Below are 18,423 nucleotides of genomic sequence, written 5' to 3'. Positions count from 1 at the left end.
GTATGTGCAAAAACTAAGTCTGTTCAGAAGTCCATACTAGCGCATTTCAAGCTTTCTGCTACGTAAACTAGATACAGCGTTTATTACATAGCAAGGGCAACACTAAAAAAGAAATCTATGATGGGTCCACAGTAACAATATCATAAGCATCACTTGAATAGGTCTAAAAGACTGTACAAATATACATTTCGACTATTCAGAATGAATACATGAAAAAAACATCGGTTTCTCCAGAGTCTACTATACACATTAGACTGGTAGCTTGTATGTCGGCCCTACACTACCATGTAACCAGAGCAACGCCTCGCAAAGACATTCAACCGAACATTTTACAGAGGGAAGAAATGTTTTTTGAAAAGGCAGATAAAATAAACCTCTGCTTTTCTTGTGTGTTCGTGAGCCACCAGCTTAATGTTTTGTTTTTTTGTTTTTTGTTTTTCACATTTAGTTACTGTTATCTGTCACAATAAGTACTGAGGCAAGATCAGTCAACCATGTGTCAAAGACTTAGTCAAGCACTGGGACTGAAGTGGCCGCACGTCCCACCAGCCCGATGACCTAGCATTCAGAAGGCAGTACCAGTAAGAACGGAGCTGTGCAGTCACACCGAGAGGAGGACGGAGTTCCACGCTGCAGGGCGCGCCGGGTGCCAGGGAACCGGACACTTATGCCTGCTGGCTGCTCAGTTTGACTCCAGTTAACCCGCCATGCATGGGCTCGGCTACCCCGTCAGTCATGTTGTCGAACTGCTCTCCGTCCTCGCTGTCAATTGTGCTATTCTGCCACTCGATCTGGGGGCTGGATAAGCGCTCCTCACTCTCAGATGCGTTCTTCCACTGCGACTGGTCCTTGGACCAAAACCCTTCGACTTTTCCATAGGAACTATTCTTCCACTTCAACTGCTCTCCGTCGCCCTGCATGGGAGCCTTTTTTTGGGCAGCCGGCTTACTGCTCCTGGCGTCCTCACTCTGGGAAGAGTCGTCGGACCAGGTACCTGGTTTCATTTCACACGCGTTGTCCTCGAAGTCGGACGCCTGCTGGGAACCAGGCCCACTCTCCAGCGGGGAAGCACCATCCTTCCACTCCACGTCATCTTGGTCGACGTCACTGTCGGACGCGTCGCGCACTGGCTTGGCAGGTTCCTCAGGTAAGTGAATCGCTTCGTACTTGGAACCATCCTCCTCCTCTTTTTGGTCTAGCTTCTCCTCCGACTCCAAAGCATCTTCGGCAATGACCTTCGGTATGTGTTCCTCCGGGTTATCATTAGGGATTTTAGGCTCCACTTCAAAAACAGAGTCAAAAGGGCTACCGCTTTCATTGGATTCTTCTTCTAAATTTTCAAAGCTATCTGAGGAACTGTCCTCTTCCTTCCCAAGGTGGAGCTTTTTGTCAGCGGTTTTACTAGCAGTGACTCTGGAATCCTTTTCATCGTGGTTCTCAAAGAGCCACTCCGCATCAAAATCCATCTCATGCTTAACTTTGTTTAACTCTTTCATGTTGAAGCCCAACAATACCCCGGGCTTGTACTTTTCACAGTCTCGGACACACTTCTTCCTCTTGTTACTGAAGTGAGAAGCGATGTCACTCTTCCACAACCACAGGCTGGCCGCCAACTTCTCAATTTCCCTCCGGGTAGGATAGGGCTGCTTGTTGAAATACTTTGTGAGGAAGCTTTTCCTGGCTTCATAGGAATCGTCTTCGTGACCCTTAGGGTCTAAAGCTAAGACAACGGGCTCCTCGGGCTTCTCTTCGAAGAAGCTGGGGGAATCGCGATCATCCTCCAACTTCCGCTTCTTCAGCAAGGGGAATTCCATTTGCTCGTAAGTGCGCTTCACGGGTGCCAGGCCCGGCGACTGATTAAGCCGGGAGGGGGCGGCCGCCTTGTCTTGGCCGTTCTGGGTCTTTCCCACACCCCTGCAGTGAACCAGATGCAGGGTGATGGTCGAGGCCGTCATGTTGCTGGTATACACGCCAAGGCAATGGATGCATTTGTAGGTGAGCTTCTTCTCCACCGGGTGAACTGTCTGAATCACCTGGTGCCTCTCTCGCAAGTGATGGGCAAGTGCATCAGAGATGGGTCCTTTCAGGATCGAAAAGCAGAGCGGGCAGAGGGTTTTCCCCACATCTTTTTTATAGGGCACTGCAGCTTGAGGGGAACTTTTAACGGGGACGTCTGCCTTTTCCTGGACTTTGGGCTGTGGCTTTGGAGGGACCGGCGGGTTGTTCTGGGCATGGTAGGCGACGGACTCGGCAGGGGCGTCCCTCAGGTTGTACGTGGTCACCAGGAGATGGATGTTGGTGTGGCTGCCCTGCTGCAGCGTCAGGTCGAAGCTCAGCGTGGAATCTGTCTTCGGGCCCATCTCCTCGTCGATGTGAACCATCCGCATGTGGGCGGCCATCTTCTCCACGTCGTTGAAGGTCGAGCGGCAGTAGGGGCAGGACAGCCCGTGAATCAGCATGTGGTTGAGCAGGGTGTCGGTGGGCAAGTAGCGGTTGCAGTACAGGCATTTGCTAGTGAAGTTGTGGATCTTCATAATGTAGTTCGCGACCGCCGGGACCTTCTCCGCCTTGTGCTCTTTCTCGAAGTGCACGCTGTAGACATTTTCCGGAAAAAGCTCGTTACAGATCGTACAGATCTTCCACTTCTGGGTCGAGGAAGTGTTGCCCGGGGGCGGCCCCGTGGCGGCCACGGCTGGTTTGGAACTGGACTGGCCCAACACTCGGGAGGCCTGCGACTGGGAGAGGGAAGGGGACTTGAGCTGGCCTGCCGGGAGCGCGGAGGCGTTGGCCGACTGCAGCGAGTACCTGGCCGGGGCCTGGGACCTCTGCTCCGCCCCCAGCCCGTAGGACCTTCCGTTTCCACTGGGAAGCAACTGTTTCACAGACTGCGACTGCTGAGGAATGGACACGGGGGCGTTGCCACCCAGCCCCAACCGCATCGACTGACCAACGCCATAGCCCTGCCCTACGGACTTGACGCCGTAGTTGTTCTGCTGGAGGTGAACATTGGACATCATGTTGACTCCTGTAGAATTTAAGTTAGGCTTTGGTATTGAGAGCCGGTTTACCATCTGCTGCGATGGCAACGACCTAACACTTCCGGAAGCAAGGGGACCGATTCTCGACGGGAGTCCCAGGCCCTTCTTCTCTTGGGGTTTGGGAGCGATGAGCATCAGAGGCTTGGCTCGGGGAACTACCACATTTGTGTGCCCGATCATGGCAGTGACCTGATAGCCTATGCGTTCGTGGTCTTCGATGACATGCTGAACCAAAGCTTCATAGGACTTTGGCATGAAAAGGCATCGCTTGCAGTGAATACTACCCTCTTCCCGGGCGCCGGAGCCCAGGGGGACTGCACCGTTGAGTGACTTTTCACCTGCCTTTGCTATGTAAGGTGCTGCGACATGCTGAAAATGTTCCCTGTAAATGTGCTTCCTAACTATTTCATAAAGAGGATCTCGGTAAGTGCACTTCTTACAGTAATAAACAGCTTGCTCTACACTCTCAGCCTGCTTGGGTTTAAGGCCATCATTTTTGCTTTTATCTTTGAAAGTGCTGAGGCTGCTACTTGGTGCGCTGGCGTTTGGAGCATGAAATATCTTAATGTGTGTTTCCAGAGTCTTTTTGTCTGCATTGAAGGTACAGTAGGGGCAATTAAGGAGAATCCTATTTTCAAAGTCTTCACTATGAACATTCCGAAAATGACTTTTGTAGGCAGAGAAGAATTTTGAAGAAAACGGACAAGCACTGCAGCAGAAAGGTTTTGTCCGGTAATCCTAGAGAAAAGACAAAAAATGTAATCAGACGTCACTTCAGACAGGCAATAACAGGTTCTAGGTTTTCTTCCCAGACAGCCTCTATTTTTAATAGAGACACAATGCTATTTTTAGAACAGAAAGTCTGTAACGCATTTTTTATTATCAAGCATGTTTTTTTCTTAAAAAAAAAAATCTGTAAAAGAAAAACGCAAGTGAGAAAGTCATTTTAAAATATTTTATTTGGGTCCCACAAATGTTATTTAAGCACTTAATTATAAGCTCTTCCTCCAAGTTTAGGGAAAAAAGTTTCGTTTGCTGACTGGCCTTAGACAAACCAAAGACAATTAAACCAAAGGCTTCAAGTTAAATATTTAAGAAGTTTATTATTTTTTGATCACATAAGGTAGTGCTCAGGGCTGTACTCCTGGAGGGGCTCGGGGGACCACATGAGGTTCTGAGGATCAAACCCAGGTCAGGCCACGGGCAAGGCAAACGCCCTACCCACTGTATTATTGCTCCAGCCCCAAGTTAAACATTTTATAATTAGAAACAAACAGAATAAACTACTACATTATGTCACTTTCTCTTCATCAAACAAGACAAGAACCTGCTGAAGGCTTCAGATTTACATTAAAATCCAGAGTGCAGGAAATATTAGTGCAAGTAGGCAATGAGCTGGAAAGGCACACCTTTCGTACTTCCCACACGAAAAAAATTCAAAGGATACACGCAGGGCCGGAGATAACCCAACAGGCTGTGTGCTTGGCTTGCGGGAGGCTTCGTTGGATTCCCAGCATGCATGCCCCTGTCCCGCCAGCAACACCAGTAGTGGCCCCAAAACACGCACACTAAAGAAAAAGGGTCCATCTTGTGCCGGGGTATGGCTAGGTTGGAGCACCTGTCAGGCACTGTGAGTAGTCCCGGTGCGACCCCTGGCACGCTGGGGTGGGGGAGTGGGGGGGAAGGAGCCAGCACTCGGAAAGCACTCAGGGCCCGCTGCAGTGCGTTCCCAACACAGCTGAGTGGGCAGCCTCCCTGGCACCACAACCCAAGGTGTGCAGCCCCCTTCAACGCAACAACACAGTGCGAAGGAAGGGGGGAAATACAGGTAGATTCACTGACCAAACGAACACCACAACTCAACATTCCCCCGTCTGCTCAAAGCCCGGCAGAGCATTCGGGGTTCACTGCCCGTCAGAAACACTGGGCGGACAAGTAGCTTTCTTCTACAAACCGTGCCGTTCGAGCTAGAGCAGCTTCAAAAGCAACGGAGTGACAGCTGGCTCGATTCAAATGAGGAAGTCAAATAAAAATTCCTTACAGCCTGTGAGTAGCGTATGGCGTTAAAAAAGCAAACAGACACCGCAGAATGTACTGGCGCCAAAGAGCAACCAAGCTCATCAACACTTGTGCAGTTGGCCTTTTGACGAAGACAGGTAAAACACAGGCTTGCTGAGAGAGCCTTTCTCCTTAATATTTATTTTGCCGCAGACAAAAATTTGAAAGGAAATAAAATGCTCCTTAGAAAAAGGAGAAATCTTGGGCTGGAGTGACATAGTACAGCAGGTAGGGTGTCCGTCCTGAAGTTGGCTAACCCAGGTTGGATCCCCAACATCCCATATGGTCCCTCGAGCACCTTTAGGAGTAATTCCTGAGTGCAGAGCCGGGAGTAACCCCTTAGCAAAGCTGGGTGTGACCCCCAAACAGAAAACAAAACAAAATAAATTAAAAAACCCTCAATTCTCTCTTGTGTGAGACTATACAATGGAATTAAAAAAGGTGAATTAAAGTCCAGAGTAATTAGCAATTAGTTAGGGCGTTTGCCTTGCACACAACAGACCTGGGCTCAATCCCTAGCACCCCATGTGTCTTGAAGTCCAGCCAGGGCTGTCCAGCCAGGACTGATTCCTGAGCACCAGGTATGGCAAGGAAAAACAAACAAAAAGCCTAAAAATTGATCCTAGGGGCTGGAGGGATATTACGGCATTTAGGGACTCGCCATGCACGTGGCCAACCTGGGTTCAACCTCTGAGTGCAGAGCCAGGATTAAGCCCTGAGCACTGCCGGGTGGGGCTCAAAATAGAAAACAAAACCGGTAGAAAGAATATTTTCCACCAGAAAGCCTTGAAATTCTACAACTGGTGTTAAGTTAGCATCGTTCCTGTGGTTATTGTTAGAACCAGATAACCAGATCACGCACACAATGTGAACTTTAATGGACTACTTACTATCCTACAATTCCGTTTTCCCCCAATCTTCACCTATTGATATTTGCGGGCATCACTGGTATTTCAGTTACAGATTTTTTTTTTTTGCTTTTTTGGTCACACGCGGCAATGCACAGGAGTTACTCCTGACTCTGCGCTCAGGAATCACCCCTGGCAGTACTCAGGGGACCATATGGGATGCTGGGAATTGAATCTGGGTTGGCCGCATGCAAGGCAAATGCCCTACCCGCTGTGCTATTGCTCCAGCCCCTGAGCTACAGATTTTTAAATTCCCATTTGTGAAGCTGAAGAGATAGTAAGACCTTTGTCTTATGTGACTGGCCTGACTTTGATCCCCGGCACACACCACACATGGTTTCCCGAATCCTGCCAGTAGTGATCCCTAAGTACAGAGTCAGGTGTAAACCCTGGGTGTGCCCTCTCCACTCCAAACCAAAAACCAAGCAAGTGAACAAAAACCCTCAAAAAGAAAAACAAACAAACAAAAAAAAACCCCACCCTGACAATTTACTTGTAAAAAAACATTAGAGGGAAAATTTTGTGAAGAGTAAAATGCTGATATATGCAATAGTTTTCAAAACTCTTACATAACCCAGTTTCCTCTTTGTTTAATCCAATGAGGGGGGGGAAGCGCGAAACATTCTTCCTACATTCCCCAACCTCTTTAAGAAATAGGCAACCCTACCGTTTTCCATGTTAGATCTGCCCGCCCCCCCCCCCCCCCCCAACAATGCAGCCCTGAAAGCTGAAAGGTCATAAGCGGAAAGGATGCTACCACGTGATGGGGTTTCTGGGCCACTTACCTGGTTTTTTGTAAGTGAAGGGTCCCACAGTCCTACATCCTCCCATGTAGTGTTTTTCAAATAAAAGTCATTAGGTTCAAACTGTTTAAAGTCCTAGAAAACAGTGAAAGAAGTTTACAAGAGCATAGTGGTATCAACTCTAGTCCTAGTTGATACGTGAACACCCTATCTTTTAACTAGGGGGGTGCTAGGAACACCAGCCTCACCAGGAAGTCGTTAGGAGCGGCAAGGGTTGCAGGAGATACCAAGGGCGCGTGGGAGCTGCGCCCAACATTTATACGGACCAGGACCAGACACTCCCCTAATGGTCAGCCGTGTTTCCAAGGAAACCACTGGAAGCTAAAAAAAATTCTGCCACATATTAATGCCAAAGGAGTTTTCTTTTAGAGCACTATAGCTCTTCAATGCAATTTTAGAATACAGTGTAAAACAGCAATGTTCACTTTCTACCACAGACATGACGTTCTGGTTCCATGGAAAGGAGAGAGGGGGAAGACTGGCCCCCCCCCCCCGCCCGCAGGGTGGGTAGAGAGTGAACTGAGAAGAAAACATTACTTCTAAACTCAAAAAGAAAGCTATTTAAAGACGATAAGCAGTATTATGCTAATTTTTTGCCTGTATTAAAATCTAACAGACTACTTCCTATCAGGCTAGAATGATACCAAGTCTTATAGGGTAAAATTCCTCTTGCCCCTCAAAGACACAGTTCAATGCAGGGAAACCAGCATTGGTAAATTCCAGAATATGTAATGGATGGGACAACTCAAATGCAGGTTCGAAAAAAGTACCTTGACATTTGCATTATGTACTCTTGGCAAGATTATCCGGAGGGCAAAGTGAACAGACTGTTTCAATAACATGGGCCGATCCTCCTGAGTCTGAAGGCTGAAGAGGGAACGGAGTGACCTCTCACACCGAGGACAGCTGAGCTAGAGAAGCCTCCAGTCTTCCTAAGAGACATGCCTAGAATACTATCCTATGCGTGGGCCTCAGGAAAAGAAACCTTTGCAGAGAGGAACTGCCTTTCACATCATTTCCTTCTGAAAGTTGCCTGAGCCTCTACTGTGTGCCTGGCACTGTACTTGGTGCTAGGAACACACAGATGGACAAGTAATTATGGTATCTGACCAGCTGGGAGTTAAAGGCTAGTGCGAAAAATAAATTTAAACAGTTCAATCAGAGACACTGATCAACCAACCGTAAGACCCAGAGCAATGTGATCTGGACAAGGAAACCACTGCACAGGCTAACCCTCAGGGCTGTCATAAAGCTCACGGAATAAAAAGACTAGACAGTTTGTCTGCAACTGTTTACAAGGAGAAGATAGCCATTTATGATGGGTCAAAAGGGCCAACACTCCAACCCCTCAGGAAAGAGACAAGCACCCAAACGACCACGTCTAGTATCAGTTCAACCAGAACTATCAGGTGTATGAGAAATGAGAACACTCTTCTGAAGCTTCACAGATGGACCCTGCCACACACTTTGTGGGGAGGCAGCTGTATTTCTTCACTGATTCATCTGTAAAGTCGGTGGCAAGAAACCCTACATCTCTCCTCCACCCCAATGTTGAAAATTTGTGCCTTCAGAGACCACCCCCGCCCCCAAACCCCCTAGTAAATGTCTGATATGTGCATGTCCTCAATGGTAGCTGCTTTTGCTTTGGGAAGCAAAGATGAAAAAGCCCATTTTAGGGAGAAGGGAGCAAGTTAGGCTAACCGAGAGAGCTCTGGTGAAGCTAATGCTGAGTTTAAAAATTGAGAATCACACATCTAAGAACGAACCATCCTGACTGCTGACACAAAGTAATTGTTTAGAAGCTGAGTCATGTTAAAATTAAAAAATGACATGCTACTTACTTCTATGTGTTCTTTACAGTATTCCAACCCAATGTCACTAAGAATTTTTTTCACAGTTTTCCGGGCTTTTCTTAAACTGCCAAGATTGTTGACAGGAAGTTGGAACATAGTTTCTATTGGAAAAAAAAATTTAAGTCAAGTCAAAACATGTACAACTTGTAATATTTACTAATTCCACTGATGGTAGATCACAAACCCTGGCCCAGTCTGACAGAAAAGGTGAGTAGGTATACCTTAGCCAGTACATTCTGAATACTTAAAAGTAAACAAGAAAAATAAGTGCTCTGGTCTTTTTATCTATTAAACAGGACACTTTACTATAGAGTTTTAGTCTAATCTGGCACAATTCTGATTAGACTTAAAAAAAAAAAGTTTGTTGATGAACTTAAAGAACTACTTAGTAACACCAATGACTTAAAAATCAAGCACAAGTGCTTTTCTCCTTGTTGATGTTGAACCTCTGAAAACTGTAGACCATTTTAGCACCAGTACCACATAATTCTGAAGGTCAGGAAAATAACTTTCTGTTGTCGTACAATTAACCTGCACATTATAATGGCATTTCTAAAGAAAGAGTCTTGAAAGTTTCTGCATTCTACACAACTCAAGACGCTAATGGCTGAGTAGCTGCCCCCAGCCAATTGCACACCCAGAAGGGCGCTCCGTCAAGGTCATGAGATGAAGGCTGAGATGGGAAAAGCCGGGCACTCAGCACCAGAGCGAAGAGAACTAGTTACTATATAGCTAGAGAAATTGGGGGATCATTTTGACAAATGAAAAGCCTGTGTGCGTAAGGAAATGAAAAATGAAGACACCTGATATATCAAGACAGACATTTAGATCTATTTTCCTAAGTTCTCTAAGAACAAAGATTAAGGGGGCCAGGGAGAGAGAACTACCACCAGGTGAGCATCAGTGAGAGCAGCCCTGGGACCCCCAAGCTTTGCTGCAAGTGGTCCCTACAATGCAAAAGCAAAAACCAAGATTAATTAAAACCAATGAAACTCTGGCAGTTGAGAATTTTTATGGTCCCGAAAGTGACCTATGCTTTCTAGCCCAAACCAACATTTGTAGAATAGAAAGTATGTCTAAGACAAAAAAAGGATATCATAAGCAAAAACCAAATCATCAGGCATCTTTACTATCTGCAAATCTGGGTTTCTAATTAAGTAACGCCTGCTACTCTAAGTCCAAATCCAGCTGCAAGCCACAATTAAGTCAACTAATCCAAATGTAATGAGAGAACCTATCAGTTTTCGTTCTTAAAATCTCCAAATCAATCTTAACTATGAAAAATGTAAGAGGGGCCAGAGAGATAGCCCAGCAAATAAGGCACTCACTTGCCATGCCTGTAGCCAACCTCTGTTCAATGACCTGTACTTGTTCCCTCAGAATCTCTAGGTGTGGCCCAAAGGGGGGGGGAGGAGAGAAACCTAACCAAGTAAGCAACACCTCTAAGCAATTTAATAGTCCCTATGAAGCACCCGCCAAAGTGAGGCAGAAAGAAACTCTCGCGTTCACTGATTAGCTGAACACAGATTAGCTTCTCACTGCCGGAACTCCTTGCTAGGTTGGAGACAGACTACGGCCAGCTCTGTTCTAATGTGTCCAATAAGTCTGTCCTGCTAACTGCAGGCCTGAAAATCCCTTCTACTACAAAAAAAAAAAAAAGGCATTCATGGGCAAATCCACTCTGAAGTTTATGATGAAATAATTCAGAACCATCTTTTCGACAGTTTACACTTCCAAATTTTGAAAAATCAATTGCTAGGCTGGAACGATAGTCCAGGGGGAGGGCGTTTGCCTTGTACACAGCCGACCTGGGTTCAATCCCCGGCACCCCACATGGTCCCTCAAGCACCGCCAGGAGTAATTCCTGAGTGTAGAGGCCGGGATTCACTCCTGAGCATGGCTAGGTGTGACCCAAAGAGGAAAAAAAAAAACTTAACTGTTGAATGAAAAGAGTTCTCATGAACTAGGTCCTTTAGAAAGTCACCCAACAGTAAAATTCCAGAAATAGGAATGTTACCAGGCTAATTTTCAATAGTCTAGGCATCAACATAAATGACAAGACACCCAAGCTTACAATGAAACACCTTGCTTCTTTCTCTTTGCTTTATCAACTCAAATCTAGCAGTTCCTTCTGGAGCTTTCCAAGTTAATCAATCTACTAGACTTCAGAGCAAAGATGTACCCACAGGGCAGTCGTTACCGGCTTTCCCTGCCTTCAAGAAAAGCAGATCAACCTTGCAAGAAAAAAACAGAAGATTTGGAAGTGCTGCCCCCCCCCCCCCCCCCCCCCCCGTCCTACTCATCTATATAGAAAAACAAAAAAATACCTAACAGACAAAACTGCAGCTCAGAAAGAAAGAAAAAAGCCCTCTCTTATGGAACAGGAATTCTCAGTGTCCAGCCGCTGCTGAAACGTAATTTTAATTCCTCTAAATGAATTACCTCATTGCATGGTAGGATCCTACTTTACCTAACTACGGGGCCTGCAAAACTGGGTATGAACATAAGAAAGCTTAACAACAACTAGGGGCCGGAGCGATAATACAGCATCACAGGGCTGTCTTGCCTGTGGGACCTGGGTTCAGCCCCTGGTACTACATACAGTCACCACAGGCTGAGCACCACTGGGCATGGCGCCCCAACAAAACAAATTTACAACCTACAAAAAGCGAAAACTGAGCCATGTAAATAAAATAGTGACACTGCTACTAGAAAATACTGTACAAAAAATGTTTTAAGCCCAATTAAAATTTACACTACATATACAGAACATTCTGAGTCAAGTCTATTGTTTTCACAAAGCAGATTTCCGACAATACTAGTGATGCTAATTCTTGAAATCTGCTCATTTCCACAAGCGTCTAGACACCCCCCTCCCAATTTGCTGTCAGAGCCATTGCCAAGGATGGGAGCACGTTCATGCCTTAGCAGCCCCCCAAGGGTCTTTAAGGAACCTTTTGTTTCCGGCTTTGACTTGAACACTTCTCCTGGCAGGAGATACAGCGTATCAACACGGCAGTAATACGAATAATAATTTGTAATTATACAAATATTTGGGACAGTTATACCCTCCCCTGGCCCTTCCGCGTTGTAGCTCCCCTCCCCAGAGCACACGGTGTCTGGGTAAATCTAGACCAAGCCACAAGTTCCTTGAAAGAACGACCCCGCGGGCCAGGGAGAGTACATGGGGTTAAGGCATACTGGCCTTCCTTGCTGCCCATCCTGGTTCAATCCCCAGCACCACATACGTTCCTCCAAGCCACCGGGGCCACTTCTGATCAGAGCCAGCAACAGTTCCTGAGCACTGCTAGAAGTGGCCCTACCCAATTACGATATATATGAATGTCTTCAATTAGTTACTGCCAGAGTTACCATTATTTTGGTTTTTGGGCCACACCCGGCTGTGCTCGAGGATCATGTACTGTGTCAGGGATCAAGCCCAGGTCTGCCACCAGCAGGGAAAAATGTCTTACCCCCACGCTCCCTTCTGGGCCCCCTTGTTTGAAACTTTTTAGAGGGCTGGGAACGAGACTCAAATTGCAGACCAAGGCTCTGGGTTTGCTCCTTGGTACCACAAGCACAGCTGGGAGCGACCAGAAAGATAAAGGCCCTTCCCGGTAATCACCCCTGACAATTCCCTTACTCCTCTCAGAGGCTTCCTGAACTTGAAATCTGGAAAAGGAGAGCCCATATCTTTAGTGGCTGAGGCACAGGAACAAAATGGAAACCGAGATTATGGTCGCTTTCTTCACTTTTAAATAGGGTTATAAACAAAATATAATCACTACTCTTAGGGAAGAAGATACTTTAGAATGTCAGACGTTCTCTATAGAGATGGGCTTTGAAAGGAATGAGCTTTTTTTTTAGATGTGACTCCCGAGGGCTAATCCTTTCCCTAGCGTCTCCTTTGCTATTGAAATGACCAGCAACGTACCCCACTCCCATAAGCCTTCCAACCAAAGCGGGAAATATCCAACAAAAAGGGGGAAATAACCAATGTAAAGAAACTTACAGCACCAACGGTCATCAATCAATTTGAAGCACCCCCATTTTACTAGTTTGTTAGACACGGACACCTCTTCTCGGCACATTTCCAGGGAATGGAAGCAAGAGCCCAGAGGAGACACTCAAGTTACTGAAGCAGAGAGAAATCTGCTTTTTCCCCACTTCGCTTTGTCTAACAACCTCCTTTCTCAACGGATGAGCTGCAGTTATTAAGTCCCTCTGCCACGAATGCACAGGAATCAGAACTGACCTGATGAAAGGTCCCATGAGAGGGCCTGACGGAGCCGGTGGGTGGGTGGGTGGTATAGCGTAGCACAGGTGCTTCCCCAGAGTACAAGGTCTAGACAGCAGAGAGAGAGTATGGGGGTTAAGGCACGTGCACAGCAAATCCTGGTTCACCCCCTGGCAGGCATCACACGGGCCCCCGGTCCTGCTTGGGAGGCCTAGCACTTAAGACACTGATCAGTGCAGACTTGGATGCGTGTCCTAGATAGGGCGTCAAGACCCGTCACTGAACTGGTGTCGCAGAGGGAGGGAATGCTTATGGCGTTTCAGTCAACGGTCTAAAAAGTAAACGCAGATAATTTTGGTGTAGGCTCCTGTCACTTGTAACCAAGTCTGGGGAGACCCACAGTGGGAGGAAGTGAGTCGTTCCAGGTAAGATGAAGAGTGTATGTCAGTTCATGATTCTTGTGAACTGGAACTAGCAGGAGTAGAAAGAGTTTTGCCAGGACGATGGAGTTATCCTGAAAAATGCTGTGGTTCCTGGTTTAATTAAGGAACACAAAAACATGTCCAAACACTGTGTGAAATAGTCACACACGGAAAGAGTTAAATGCGATGACTTAATAACAGCATTAACATTACAAGTGTTTTATTACCAATTGAAGGCAATTTAAATTCATGGCTGAATAATTTACGCAAACCCTTTCCCATCAATCTCTGTAAATTTATAACCACACTCAGTGGCTGGGACACAAGGTTTTACCTGGCCAAACTCTTGCCTACTCAACTGCAGTTATTAGAAAGCAAGACTCCGAGCTACAGAGAATTATATGAATTAAAACAAGACCCATACAATACATCCATCTCTTTCATCCATATACTAAAAGTAATACTCCAACTTCAAGGACCAGGAGGATAAATGAAGGTAGTCAGGGCCTAGTTCACTGTTTGCAGGTTGCTTTTATTCAGGAGAAGGATGAGGACACAGTATCAATGATAGCAAAGGGGCCTTGAGCTGAGAAATGTTAATTATAATCCTTTGCAAAGCCATCAAACTAGGGACAAAATAATTTTTTTATAGGGGAAGAAGAGCAAAAAAGTATTCACTTCCATGCCACCAAAAACTATGACCAAACACATACGGCCCCTGGAACTGGCAGGCCTGAGCTGCGCCATCTCGGGTAGGGGTTAAGTGGTTCCACAGTCCACTAGACACTCCTGGAGGCTCCAACAAAAACCCCAAGCTACCACCAGGTATCAATTTAGTTTGGCATTTCCTCGTATATAATTCTACCTCCCAATCCTAATAAGAGGGTAAGATGCAACTTAACATGGCAGAAAACCCAAGTGTGTACCATGGCTGCATGTTAGCTTCCATGATCTGCTAGTGATCTGCTACTTTCTAATCTATACTAGAATCTATACTAGTGAATATAAATCCCAAGATCACAAGAAAACACCACTAACACCGATCAAGACAACGATGGTTACTCCCTCCTGGTAGCAGCTTAGCATTACCAGCCGTTTTCACTCCTGAGCGATAGCACAGCGGTAGGGCCTTTGCTTTGCGCGCAGCCAGCCTAGCCGAGCCGGGTTCGATCCCTCCACCCCTCTCGGAGAGCCCCGCAAGCTACCGAGAGTATCTCCCCTCCCCGCACAGCAATGCCAAACACAGTAACAAGTGTCAAAATGGAGACGTTACTGGGCCTGCTCGAGCAAAGGAGGACGGTGTTTATTTCTAAAGAAATCCTAGTTGAGGGCCTAGGGTCGGACAAGAGGGAAGGTGCTTGCCTTGAAGGATACTTCCCTCTACCCCTCTGGTTCCCGCCCCCAGCACCAGGGGTCGACCTTACTTAGAGCAATTTCCATGTTGCTTTCCCCAGTGCCTGCAGCCTCACCACCAACCTCTCTCCGCCCCTTCGCCAGCATCCGACCGTTCGTGGGGGTGGGGGACACACTCCACCGGACTGGGGGACCATATGTGGTGCTGGGGATGAACTCAGGTCAGCTCTAAGTGCCCCACCCACTGCACCACAGCTCTGGCCCCTTCATTCTTGAGCGCAGAGCCCGGAACAGTCCCTGAACTCTGTCAGGTGTGACTCCAAAAACAATAACCAAAAAAAAAAAAAAATAAAAATAAAAATATATATATATAAATATAAAGCCTTCACCGCCTTTGGTCTCCTCTGAACATGCACCCCACTTGCTTGCATCTCCACTTCTTTCTTTGCTTATTTCCACCCTGGAGAATCTGAACATAAACTCCGCCTCTCATCTAAGTAACTTAAAAAAAAAAAAAACAACTATTTTTATTAATTTTTTTCCCCCTTTTTTTGGGTCACACCCGGCGATGCACAAGGGTTACTCCTGGCTCTGCACTCAGGAATTACCCCTGGCAATGCTCAGGGGGCCAAATGGGATGCTGGGAATCGAACCCGGGTTGGCCACGTTCAAGGCAAATGCCCTACCCGTTGTGCTATTGCTCCAGCCCCAATAACTTACACACACACACACACACACACACACACACACACACACAGAGCATAAGCGCTGAAACGAAAAGCAGGCTGAAATAGAGAGCAGAAGGGGGAAAAGTTCTATCCCGGAATTATCTCCTAAAATGTTGTTAGTTGAAGCTAAGCTTATAAGGCAAATTTATGTAAAAGCGGCAGTTTACTGAAACGAAATCTACAGCTGGTGATCAATCACAGCAGAGTCTGATGCCACAGCAGAATCCCAAGAGTTTGTAGGGATGGTCCCAGGAACAAAATGACAATGTGAGCCCAAGGAGAGACCATGGCAAAGCCTCCGCTTTGTAAGCGTGAGGCCAAGAGTCTGGCACTGCCTTTGCAATCGGCCTCCAGCAGCACAACGAACTGATTCCCAGGGCTTTGCAACCAAGGTGTGTGCACCACACCCACAACTAAAAGATGTACAAGCACTTCCACCCCTGGCAGGCAGGCACCACAACTAAATGAGCGTGACAGCTCTCCCCACAAGAAACCACAAGGCCAGGCAAACCTGACCTGACACTTAAAGCACTCCAGTCAATGCAGATTCAAGTATTTATAATCAAAGCCTTATATGCCACACATGCCACACATGTCTTAGGCTCAGACTTTTATAATGTATTTAAACCACCCATCTAAAAGTTAAGCTCGGTTATAGTCCCCCCCACCCCGTTTCTGAGCCACACCTGGTAGTGCTCAGGGCTTACTCCTGGTGGGGTTCAGGGGACCGTCTGAGGTGCCAGGGGGCTGAATCCAGGTTGGCTGCATGCAAAGGCAAGTGTCCTCCCCCCTGTACCAGTGCCCCTGTTCTAACAGCTTCTTAACCGTAAAGTCACTTTGTCGGTAACAGGGACAGCACTTCTTAAAAAAGCAGCAATAGCCGTCTCTGGAAATACACGTACATATCCAAGGGGAAAAATAGGAAGAAAGGTCTGGAGAGGCCAGAGAGCAGGTCCTAAGGCCTTGCATGCAGCTCCCCCAGGCCCAACCTCCCCCACCCAGACGGTGCCCGAGCCCAGACAACTGGAAAGAACCCCCCACAAAGCCACCGAGGAAGAAAGACAAGGCTGCCGTGCTCATGCGCTCTCCCTCAGTAGCAAATATAGGCTCATTGTCACTGAGTCAGAGCGGTCACTCAAGAACACTTTTTCTCCTTGGTCCAGCAAGTGCCGGTCTCCCCACATGCTCTTCACCATCACTCGGAACACAGGCACCGTGTTTGCTTCTAAGAGCATCACCAAAGGCTGATTTATAAACGAGCTGTGAAAAGGGATTTGTGTTTTAGGAAGCGCACTCTGCGACGCCCTGTTAGAACCCTCCAACGGTTGAGCACATCAAGAGTCTGGAACGTAGGATGCACACGATCGAAGCCATCACCTTGCCCGCCTCAGTGTTTTTCTAACTCACAGCACCGAGTCAAAGCAGCTTCCAGCTTGCCCTTCCAGACGCCAGAGCCAGCGACCCCCGACCTTCCTCTCCTTCAAGCCAGCACAAGTCTCCACCCACAGAACGGCTGCAGAAAGGGGCAGAGTGGACCAGCAAATAACGCTGCACTGCAGCCCGACTGAGGCAAGACAAGGAAGTTGAGCCCCCGCTTGAAATCTCAGGGGAAACGCGGAGCCGCATGAAGGCTAAACAGAGATTTTGGGAAAGTGCAGGAGGGAAACTGCTTTCAAATAAGACACACTTGTATTCAAAGCTAAATCTGAATAATGAACATCAATTACATTGCTTAAATAGTAACACAATACCTAATAAAACAAGCTGACAGGGGTAGCTAATTTTTATTTTCTTCAATTCTTAACTTCCATAGCTGAATTACTTTTTACTATTCTTGTCATTTGATAAAGAGCCCCTGTTGAATGACAAAATAACCTTCACACCCGAAGAATTACTTTCTTCTAGTTTCAGCTAAATCAATGATGAAATTCTTTCGTAACGATTTCTTCGGTAGGTATACGATGTAAGGCAAACAGCAGTAAAGAACAAATCCTTCGGCTGGAGGAATACTTTGTCCCTTCTTTAGAAAGGGTGTGGATCCCTCCCACAAACCTGCTCTAGAGTCAGCAGAGCCCAAACCCTGCTTGTGAGACTGGTCATCCCCAGTGACAACATCCCCAGTGACAACATCCCACGTGACCCGGCCTCAACTTTCGTTTCAGCTACAGACATCCGACTGCCTCTGTAAGTGAAACTTTGCCCTGTCCCTGCTAACCAAGCTCAGGATAGCTCAACACCTGGAGAGAGCCCTGCCAGGAGTGACACACCGGCAGCCTCACAGCACCACCGGTGGGTAAATACCACGACTCACCCAACTAAAAACACTGTCAACCACACTCCTGTCCACCACTGCTCTCGTTGACATCTAAGCCAATCTGCATGTATCTGACAACCTCGTTGGTACTTTGAATAAAATGCTATTCCAGATGTGCATGATCAAAACTGGGACAAAGTGAGAGGATACTCCTGGAAATGTAAATATTATTTGAAAATTAATGATCCTTGGGTCAGGGAGATAGTACGGTGGGCAGGGCACTCGCCTTGCACGACACCAACCCAGGTTCAATCCACCCACACTGGTGGGTGTGCCCCCCCCCCCAATAAAAACAAATGCTCTGAAAGGTGCACTTGTTTTGTGTGGAATCACCACAGTCAACAGTCACCCCCCCCCCCCCCCCGCCCCGGCCATGCGCCAACATTTTCTGTCATAGCTGGTTTAGCTGATGAATCCAGGTCTGGATAGAAGGGAAAATATTAACAATTGTCTTTAGCTTCTCAATAATGGGAAAAGGGATGAGTAATCTGACTCCAAAGTGAAAAAAGAGCAAATCATATTCCACAGGACAGGTCTTAGGGAATACAAGAGACAGAGATTCATATTCCAGACCGCATCAACTGCCACCTGTTATGAAAAAGCAGTGCTCTGGACCAAACAGAGAATCTGGGGGTGAACCCAACAGACTCTCTTCATCAGCAACTAAGTGAAGCACGAAGCACTATGGAACACTGTTTGGAAAAGCAAA

The 18,423-nt window shown here is 47.0% G+C and overlaps 1 protein-coding gene across 3 annotated transcripts in view; it reads right to left on the bottom strand.

Moving 5' to 3' along the window:
• Positions 1–641: 641 nt before the first annotated feature.
• Positions 642–18,423, bottom strand: part of ADNP (activity dependent neuroprotector homeobox) — a 33,359-nt gene continuing 15,577 nt past the window's right edge. For 2 of the 3 annotated variants that reach the window (XM_056106945.1, XM_056106944.1), the window contains exons 2-4: positions 8,649–8,761; positions 6,790–6,882; positions 642–3,776 (exon numbers count right to left, since the gene is read on the bottom strand). In XM_056106945.1, coding sequence (XP_055962920.1) covers positions 666–3,776; positions 6,790–6,882; positions 8,649–8,756 — 3,312 coding nt within the window. In that variant the 5' untranslated portion in view covers positions 8,757–8,761 and the 3' untranslated portion in view covers positions 642–665. The remainder of the gene's footprint in view (positions 3,777–6,789; positions 6,883–8,648; positions 8,762–18,423) is intronic. The other variant, XM_056106946.1, reaches the window with a different exon arrangement.

Source organism: Sorex fumeus, unplaced genomic scaffold (genome assembly GCF_029834395.1).
Source record: "Sorex fumeus unplaced genomic scaffold, SorFum_2.1 ptg000150l, whole genome shotgun sequence".
Taxonomy (NCBI): Eukaryota; Metazoa; Chordata; class Mammalia; order Eulipotyphla; family Soricidae; genus Sorex; species Sorex fumeus.
Note: the sequence above shows the minus strand (reverse complement) of the source record. Positions and strands in the feature narration are given on the sequence as shown.